The following is a 10991-nucleotide window of genomic DNA, read 5'->3' as shown; positions in this document are numbered from 1 at the left end:
CAGCTTCAGATGTGGTCTTAATTATCGGACAGCAAATCCTTCTTTTTGTAGCCAAACTATTGTAAAATCTAAATCGCACGGGACTAAAAAATTTCGTTTAAGATAAAAGATTCTTTTGTTCAATAGATATAATAATTTTTTTTTTTTTTTGTAGAACAACAAAGTTGACGTTCTAGATGTTAACTAGGGTTCTTGGACACCACAAATATTTGTTTTCTTGGAATATTTATTTTATAAAAAGGCATCAATAATTGTGGTCTGTTATATAAAACTTTGACTCCCTTTTTCAATCTCTACGATAACATTATTGTAATAGTTCTTGTCGGCTGTTACACCTCATTCATCTTATCATCAATCTCCGCTTCGTTTCCCCCTATATAAACTAACTTCAATCAAAAGCTTTACAATTGTCAATGGCTTCCTAACCATTTGGCCATCGCTTTTCTGTTTGTGAATAAAGTAGTCATCCTGTACATGTGTCTCAACCTTCAACTCCAAGATCCATATTTAATAAGTATTTTTTACTCGTTCATCTGTTTCAGTTGAAGATTAATGGCTACGGATCAGTACTTCGATAATAACGAACGTGAAAACAGCTTTAACAAAGATGATAAACCATGGAAAAGCATCGATAAACTGGATAATGGAGTTTCCGGTGGGTTTGACTGTAATATCTGTCTAGAATCTGTTCAAGATCCGGTAGTGACACTCTGTGGCCACCTCTATTGTTGGCCTTGTATCTATAAATGGATTCATCATCAAAATACATCACCAGAAAACCCAGAAAAGAAAGCCCCGCAGTGCCCCGTATGCAAAAGCGAAGTCTCTCAAAAGACTATCGTCCCGTTATATGGTCGTGGAGCTCCAACTCCAGTTAGCGAAGAAAAGACTCCAGATTTAGGAACTGTGATACCTCGCCGGCCACCTACGCCGCGTTATGGAGTTATAGACACACCAGCCACACAAGTTAGCCGGCGTGGCTTTCAACAACGAGCACCACCACCTCTAGCCATGCCTGGCCGTGGCGGCGTAGATATGGCCGCCAGCATTTGTCCTAGTCCGACGATCGGGATGCTCGGAGAAATGGTTTCAGGGAGGATATTGGGGGACTTGGATACCCCGTTGTTTGCTACTCCGAATTCTTATAATCTTGCTGGGGTTAGTACCCGAAGAGCAAGAAGGCAGGCAACTGAAGCCGATAGATCCCTAAGCCGAATCTATACTTTCTTGTTTTGTTGCATAATATTGTGTCTTCTATTGTTTACATAAATTAAGGTCATCTTTTTCTTAGAGATTCCGTAGTTTTCGTAAGTTTTTTAAGCCTCGACTCTTTGATGATCTTTTGTGGTCTAAAATTAGGGGATCATCTAGTTTCCTGGTTATATTTTGTTACCAAATACGGTGGTAGTTGATTCAAGTTGGTGATCAATCAATATTGCGTTGCGACACAATTGGCTGATTATATGGTTGTCACGGATGCCCAGGATACATAACACATGACTTCAATTGTATTGTAAAAATTTCGAGTACTGAATACTAATAAAGAATGACATAAGTTTGGAATACGAGAGGAATAATATTCTACAAGACAACAATAAATCTGAACGAATAATTAAACCTTAAAACCTTCAAAAGTAATCTAAACTCTAAAGCAATTAAAAGGGAATTGAAGTCAAATACATCTATAAATCCTTATAAATGTTTCCTCATAAATAAAAATAATTTTGCTATTTGTTCCGTTTATGCGAATGCCCGCGTGTTGCGCAGAAACATCTATATAGTTGAAGTCTTTACAAATATATGTTATTTTATATATAACGATAACGATATTGTTAAATTTGATATAATAACTTGTATGCTAAATTGATATAATATATTGATTATTTTGATTTATATGATAATATATACATCTATCATACCTTCAGAATCTCAATCGTTTGAATGATTTCTACCCGCGAGTTATACATAAATAAAATTAAATATAATATATTGTTTAATATTATATATAATTGTTGTTATTGTTAATTAAATTTTTAAAATTTATTTGCTTAATGTTTTCATCTATCATTATTATTTAAAATATCAAACATTACTTTTGATTTTAAAGGTAACAATATAATCATTTATACATAGTTATTTTTAACTATTGTTATTATAATTTAGGAAATATTTTACTTAAATTGATATTATAATTTAGTTTTTGCAGTCATCACTACCATTTATCACTTTTAACTCTTTACAAAATATTTTTTGGTTTTTTTAATTGGAATTGAAATTTATATTTAAATTCACATTGGAATATGCAAAAACACCAATATAGTTGAAGTCTTTACAAATATATATATTTTAAATACAACAGTAACGTCGTTGTTAAATTTGATATAATAATTCGTATACTAAATCGATATAATATATTGATTATTTTCAATTATAATATATATATATATATATATATATATATATATATATATATATATATATATTATAACTTCATGATCTTAATCGTTTGAATGACTTCTACCCGTGGGTTACACATGAATAAAATTAAATATAATATATGGTTTAATGTTATTTATACTTGTTGTTTTTGTTAATTAATTTTTTAAAATTTATTTGCTTAATGTTTTAATTTCTAATTATAATTATTTAAAACATCAAACATTGTTTTTTGATTTTAAAGGTAACAATATAATCATTTATATATAGGTATTTATAACTATTGTTATTGTAAGTTATTTTAAGCTACTTATTTGAAAACTTTTAATGATTATAAAAATATCTTTAGGAAATATTTTAGTTAAATTGATATTAGAATTTAGTTTTTGCATTTATCACTATAATTTATCACTTTTAACTATTTACAAAATATTCTTTGGTTTTTGAAGTGGAACTGAAATTTATATTTAAGTTGACACTGTAATGATATATTTAAATTAACAATTTAAGTATTTTGTCAAAACTATTCAAAAGTTGTAGCTTTAAACTGATAATGTTTTGCATACAACAACATTTTAAATCTAACAAATTAAGTATATTATGTTAAAAGTTAAAGACATAAGTTTATAAGTAGAAGTACAAATATTATTTTAAAACAAAAATTTAGTTTATGAATGATAACACTTTAGGTTTGATATTTATTTAACCTTATTAATCAACTTATAATCATTATTAGAAAGACACTATAATTTATCACTTTTAAGTATGTACAAAATATTCTTTGGGTTGTTTAAGTTAAACTAAAACTGATATTTAAGTTGATTCAGTAATGTTATATTTAAATTAATAATTTATTTTCATACAAATTGTTCCAAAATTGTATCTTTAAAATGATAATGGTTTACATTCAACAATATATTAAAACTAATAAATTAAATACAATATGTTAAAAGTTAAAAACATAATTTTATAAGTAGAAGTAAAGATATTATTTTAATATTAAAATTTAGTTTATATATGATTAGACTTTAGGCTTGCTATTTATTTAACCTAATTAACCAAATTATAATTATTATTAGAAAAAAATTAAAAAGTCATGGGAGTTTCAAATGATTATGGTGAAAGAAAAAGTGTATGAGGGTTCCAAATAAATGTGGTGCTTGGAAAAATGCTTCTTTTATAAGTATATAATGAAATGATAATGATAATGATAATGATGTCACGTGTTATTTGTGGTTTTTTTTTCTATTTTATTAAATTTCATACAATATTTAAATGTAATAAATATATATCCAATTCATTAATGAAACTTTTCTTATAATTTCTAAATTTTTAAATTGAATTCATTGTTTTAGTTGTTTATTTATTTAAATTATTAGTTTAAATTTAAAATATAAATAAACACTTCAATTTTAATAATTAAATATTTTTCTTTTTTTTTCTTATAAATTTAAATTTTCTAAAATTTTAAATCTTCATGTCTTTTTTAATAAATCTATATAATACATGAGTCTCACAGCTAGTTGAAAAATTTAACATTAACTAACTTCCACTACAAGAAATGATGGTATTACTGGCAACGTCTTTGGCGCCGACAAGTAATTTCTGTGTTATGTGTCACTACTAAAGGTGGATTTCGCCGCTAATATCCTTTTATGTTCACACTGCCGATCCGCGTCAAATGTCATTAAACTTGTCTGTTCGATCTACATCTAATCCAACGGTTGGAAATGAATAGAATGCATACTATTAGCGTTGACGACAATTGCGGCGGCATCCGATGCCGCTAATGTTGCAAAAAAACGCGTTGACTTTTCCCTCCGAGGGTATCGCCGCTATTATCCGTCATCATAAAATCTCTTTGTAGATAACCCCCCCCCACTTCAACGATTTCATGTGTTTGCCTTATTTGCACTTTTCGAAGTTGATTTCATCAACCATCATCCAATCACCATTGATTGTTGTGACGTTTTATCACCGGCTGGCGAGATTTACCGTCGACCACCACAACATCTCCATTACCGCGCGATGACAAGGCGTCTCTGGCGACAGAAGCAGCTCACCAACGAGCTTTTCCGACCCAAAACGAAAGGATAGGTATGATCCTCCCGTATTTTCTATTTCTCTTCTGTTTTGGTGCTATACTACCGATTTTAAGCTTTTAATTTAATGATTTAAGGATTGTTGTCGAAAAAATCAAATTTATGCCAGAATTACTATCAGATTGTGCAACCCTCGTCGGAAAACTTTGAAATTACACCACTACAGGTTCCTTTTCATATTTTTATCTTTCATTTTGTATGTGGAATGTATATACTGTGTATATATGATATGTATTTGTATGTGTATGATTCATGTATGTGTTTTTCCATGTGTATTTTTTTTTGTATATGTGTATTTGTGTGCATTGAAAAAAACAAAGTAAGGTATTATATTGTATGTGTATATGTATTTGTATATGTATTATTTATGTATGTATATGTGTATGACTTTGGAAATTATATATGTAATTTGTATGTATGGAAAAAATGAAAAAAAAAAGCAGGTTGCTATAATGGAAAAAAGTATGATGCTATAATGAATACGTAATATCTGTAGGAAGCATGTTTAAGTGTATTTGTATGTAAAATGTGTATATTTATCTATGTAATGTGTGGAAAAAATGAAAAAATAATGATGCTATAATGAATATGTAATATGTGTAGGATGTATGTTTAAGTGAATTTGTCTATATTGTAATGTTTATAATGTAAGATGCAATAATGAATATGCAATATGTATAGGAAGCATGTTTAAGTGTATTTATGTAGAATGTACAATGTTATAATGGAAAAAAGAAAAACAAAAAAGGTTTGTGTATTTGTATGTAACTAGGAAAGTACAATGCTATAATTGAAAAAAAAAGTGTATTTATATACAACTTGGAAAGTACAATGCATTTAATGGAAAAAAATGAAAAAAAATAGTTTGTACTTTACAAATTAATTTTTTTTCCATTATAGCATTGTACTTTCCAAATTACATACAAATACACAAACCTTTTTTTCATTTTTTCCATTATAGCATTGTACTTTTCCAAAAATATTGTAAAGTACAACGCTATAATAGGATAAAATATCATACTATAAATAAAAAAATATATGTAAAAATACAATGCTCAAATAGAAAAACAATATAATATTTAAAGTACAATGTTATTAAATAACAAAAAAAAAAATAAGTATAATGTTATAATAGGATAAAATATGATATTATAAATAAAAAAATATATTCAAAAGTACAATGCTTAAATAGAATAAAAAAAATATAATATTTAAAGTACAATGCTATTATAGAAAACTTAAAACAAAATCATATGTCATAAATAACTAAAATATACAAAAGTAAGATGCTATAAGTGACAAAAAAATTCTTCCAAATTCAATTCGTTTGCTTGTCTTCTGTGTAATCATCATGAGCCTAGAAATGCCCACTCGAAATTGATCTAGGAATTAATTTCGGGTTGCCCCAATTTTGAGACTGCTTTTTGAATATTTTATCTTAGGATGTGATCATGTATTACATGATTACTTCTTTAAAAAATATTCGGTTGTCATTTTTTCTCTTTGCTACTTGGGTGTATATATATATATATATATATATATATATATATATATATATATATATATATATATATATATATATGTACTTGGGAGCTAAGGAGAAATCTGCAGATTTTTTTCTTAAACATACAATCATGTAATACACATTCACTTATGAGAAAATGTATTAAAAAGTGGGTTTAGAAGACCACCTTTGTGAATACTCTATCCGCTTTTGATTATTTGTTCATGTGTTGTTGTGCTAGTATAATACTTTTTGAATCATTGACGTTATGAACACTGTAATTGATTTTTGTTTCTTGTAAAGTAAACCTTAAACACTTAAGTATGTTTCAACTACATCATGTCTATTGTTAAAAGTTGGACTGCTAATCCACATCGCCAATCTTCTGAGTTGCAGCAAGGAGTCAGCTCTTTTGTCGAGAGACCCATGCCACACTTAGATAGTAAAGGTGAAACTAGATGTCCGTGTGAGTGAAACAACCCAAAAATACGATCCAAAAATTTCGTTTTAAAATCATTTAAGAGAACCATAATTCAACAAACATCACAATAAAGATCATAAGTCATGTATCTCAAATCATCATAAAAAAACTATTGTATTAAAATCATGTGTCAAAATATCAGAGTCTAAACATCCCAGGCTGAAGCAATGGTGTATGCACTACAATCATCCCGAGCTCTTCCCTTTGCTACCAAAAGTACCTGAAATCAAAACTAAAAACTGTAAGCACGGAGCTTAGTGAGTCTCCCCAAACTACCATAAACCATACACATAACATATAACAAGCACCTAGGAGTTACGAGTCTCGCCCACACTCAAGGAGATACGGGCCCTCACCCACACTTGGATAACTATGAGATATGGGCCTCTCCCGCCCTCAACGATCTCGGAGATACGGGCCTTGCCCACACTTTGATAACTAGGAGATACGGGTCATGCCCACACTTAGCTGGCTAGGAGGTACGGGCCTCGCCCACGCTCCACTATCCGGGAGATATGGGCCCCCACCTACACTCCGCTAACTAAACATACATACAAGTATCACAGAGACAACAAGTATAACCATAATCTACCAATTCATAAACATACTCAGATGATACTAAGATAAGGGCCCTGTGCACACTTAGATACTAATTATAAGCGAGTCTAAGATTCGGGCCCAACCCACACTTAACTACTAATCATAAAAATTTAACATACGGACCCATCCCACACTTAGCTACTCTACAAAGGCCGACATTGGTGCCTTCGTCCCGTTACTACTTAAGGAAACTCACCTCGTAAGCTAACCGTGAATTCTTGCATGAGGAATCTCTGACAGCTGCTCCAACGACTCCCCGACTATCATTGCCACAAACACTTAGTCAAAAACTGATAATTCTTCATAGGGTAAATGACCATTTTACCCCTGGTCAAAGTCAACATTCTGGTCAAAGTAAACGTTCTAGGTTGAATAAACTCGCCGAGTTGACTTATCAACTTTTAGAGTCTATAAATGAAAAACCTAAAATCACGATCCAACTCATCGGGTCATCCCCCTAACTCGCCGAGTTCTCTGGCTACTCATAGTCGTGATTTGGCAAATCAACTCAACGAGTCCTACCTTGTACAAAAATCAGGACAAAAGGACTCAATTCGTTGAGTCCCTCTCTGGACTCGCCGAGTTCCTCAGTCTGTTTGGGCCATCTTAAAGGATTAAGCCCCTACTCTTCAGATCTAAGCTCCATAGTTCATCTATATACTGGAAATTACCTTTTAAGGGTAAAGTTTCCAAGTTTACCTACTAATAGTCTTTGTTAATGGGTTTAGCTAAAACCCTAGTTCTTTAGGACATAGATTTGGTCCAAAAGCCATAATACTCCAAACTAAACCATACTAACATAGATCTAGGCCTTGGACATCATTTGAACACGTAAAACTCCTAACTTTCCTTCCATGCATGGCCTTTTAGGGCTTAAAAGGCCAAAAGAACACCTTGAAGCTTGCATGGGGCTTCCATGATCATAAAGTTTGCACCTTTATGGCATGAAACCCTTTCTAGACCTCACATTTAAAAGGTAAATCACTTGGGATGTCCATTTCCCAAGGACTAAGATTCTTGGACCAAGAAACCCATATGGTGAAAAGAAGGAGATCTATCAAGCTACTAAGCAAGGTTGAGACTTGCTTACCAGAAAATGAAGAGGATGAGAAGTTGTTTCTGGATCTACTAGCTTCCTTCTGAATCTTCAAGCTCCTCCTTCTTCAAAAAGCTTCAAAACATACAATAATCACTCAAAAAAACTCATAAGCTCAAATAGTGCACTAGGTTTTCGTGGATTAGGGTTTGGGACTTGGAGGTTGTAAATGAGGCCATCAAGTGGGGATTAATATGCTTAAATAGGGTGCAAAACCCTGAAATTAGGGCTTCATTCTAGTAGACCTACTCGTCGAGTTGAGACTATTAATTCGTTGAGTAGATTACTTAAACCCTACATCCTTTTCTAGTCTCTACTCGACGAGTTTGGGGCTACCAACTCATAGAGTTGCTTTATAAAAATGAATAAAGTATTATTTAATGTGTACCAGTAATCAGGCATTAAAGTTTTCCCCCACTTGTCTTAGACTTCGTCCTCGAAGTCTGTTGCGTCGGGAAACGACTCTAGGTAGTGTTCCCTCATTTCCTCATCGGGTTCCCAAGTCCACTCCGAGCCCTTGTGGTTACTAGCTCAACCCTCTTGTTCCTTATCTCCTTCGTCTTCTTGTCGAGAATAGCTACTTGTCTCTCGATGTAATTCAGGCTGTCGTCAACCTGAATGTCCTCTAGGGGCACAACTGCTGAGTCATCCACTAAGCACATCCGTAACTGAGAAACATGGAAGGTGTTGTGGATCTTGTTGAGCTCTGCTGGAAGATCCAAATGGTAAGCAACCCAAAACGGACCGATGTATATGGGGCCTAGCTTACCCTGCTTCCTGAACCAGATGACACCTTTCCAAGGTAAAGCCTTCAGGAGGACGATGTCGCCCACCTGAAACTCCAAATCTGAACGCCGCTTGTCGAGTAGTCTAGAGTCTGCTTCAGACCTGTTGGGTCCTCTTAGTAGTCTTGGGTACTACTTCAGTATTCCCCATGACTCTCTGACCGACCTCTTCCCAACAGATTGGGGTCCTACATTTCCTCCTATAGAGCATCTCAAAGGAGGTTGGTCTATGCTGGTGTGGTAAATGTTGTTATACAAAAATTCTGCTAACGAAAGATACGTATCCCAACCGCCACCGAAATCCAAGACACATGCGCGCAGCATGGCCTCAAGAGTCTGTATCGTCCTTTCGCTTTGTCTATCCTTCTGAGGGTGGAAAGCAGTACTAAAGTAGAGACGAGTACTCATCTCGTTGTGGAATCGATTCCAAAATCTGAAAGTGAAATGAACATCCTTGTCTGACACAACCGAAACAGGCAATCCATGTGGTGCCACTACCTCATGATCGTAGATCTTGGACAACTTCTCGGCCAAAATACTCTCCTGGATCGGGATGAAGTGATCGCTCTTGGTCAACCGATCCACGATGACCCATATCGAATTTACTCCACATGCGGTCCTAGGAAGCTTCATGATGAAGTCCATGGTGATATCCTCCCATTTCCACATGGGAATATCTAATGGCTACATCTTGTCGTGTGGATGCTGGTGTTCGGACTTGACTTTCCTGCAAGTCAGGGCGAAGATCTCGATACATCTTTGTTACCCTATGGTCGATGGAGAACCTCGACTTGTGGGCCTCATCCATCAGGATCTGTTGTACTCCGCCACAATATAGAACCCAGAACCTCCCATGCAGGTTCGACAACACGCGACTGTCATAATCAAAAGATGTCACCTGGCCTATGATCCGCTATCACTTCTAGTGATCCTCCTTCAGACCCTCGACATGTGCCTCCCGAATCCGCTCTACCAATGGGTTAATCACTGTCATCCTCAAAAAAATGTCTCAAATCGGGGCCGCGACCTCCTTGCAACTCAGGGCATCGGCCACCACATTAGCCTTTCCCAGGTGGTAAAGGATCTCACAATCGTAGTCCTTCACCACATCTAACCAATGACGCTTCCTCATGTTTAGATTCGGCCGATCCATGAGGTACCTCAAGCTCTTGTTGTCTGTGTAAATGGTACAACGAACCCCATAGAGGTAATGCCGCCAAATATTAAGGGCGAAAACCACGACCCCCAACTCTAAATCATTTGTTGGATAGTTCGCCTCGTGAGGCTTAAACTGGCTTGATGTGTAAACTAGCACGTGACCTCGCTGCATCAAAACTACACCCATGCCCGTGATCGAAGTATCAAAGTAAACCACGAAGTCGTCGACTCCCTCTGGCAAGGTCAGAATCGGTGCCTCGCATAACCACTGTCTGAGAGTCTCGAAGGCTGCCTGCTGCCTAGGCCCCCAGCGGAATGTCACTGACTTCTTGGTCAGTCAGGTCAAAGGTACAACGATCTTGGAGAAATCCTGGATGAATCTCCGATAGTAACCCGCTAAACCAAGAAAAATCTGAATCTCAGATGGAGACCTCGGAAATTCCCACTGCATAACGACCTCTATCTCGGTCGGATCGACCAGAATACCATTCTGGTTGACAACGTGCCCTAGAAACTACACCTCGTGTAACCAGAAATCACACTTGGAGAACTTTGCGAAAAGTATCTCACTCCTCAGACTCTCCAACACCTCCCTTAGGTGCTTCTCATCCTACTCCTGAGTCTTGGAATAAACCAAGACGTCATCAATGAAAATTATCACAGATTGGTCCAGCGTCGGTCTGCACACACAGTTCATTAGGTCCATGAATGCAGCTGGAGCATTAGTGAGCCAAAACGGCATCACCACAAACTCATAGTCACCATAGTGAGTCCTAAAAGCTGTCTTCTGAACATCGTCGTTTCTTACTTGCATCTGGCGATAACCCGA

The 10991-nt window shown here is 34.7% G+C and overlaps 1 protein-coding gene across 1 annotated transcript; it reads left to right on the top strand.

Annotated features, from left to right (window-relative positions):
• The first annotated feature begins 402 nt into the window (after positions 1–402).
• On the top strand, positions 403–1292 carry LOC111905633 (E3 ubiquitin-protein ligase RMA1H1). Its single transcript, XM_023901323.2, has one exon. The coding sequence runs from the start codon at positions 553–555 to the stop codon at positions 1267–1269; it is 717 nt and encodes a 238-aa protein (XP_023757091.1). The 5' UTR covers positions 403–552; the 3' UTR covers positions 1270–1292.
• Positions 1293–10991: the final 9699 nt, after the last annotated feature.

Source organism: Lactuca sativa, chromosome 8 (assembly GCF_002870075.4).
Source record: "Lactuca sativa cultivar Salinas chromosome 8, Lsat_Salinas_v11, whole genome shotgun sequence".
Classification (NCBI taxonomy): Eukaryota; Viridiplantae; Streptophyta; class Magnoliopsida; order Asterales; family Asteraceae; genus Lactuca; species Lactuca sativa.
Note: the sequence above shows the minus strand (reverse complement) of the source record. Positions and strands in the feature narration are given on the sequence as shown.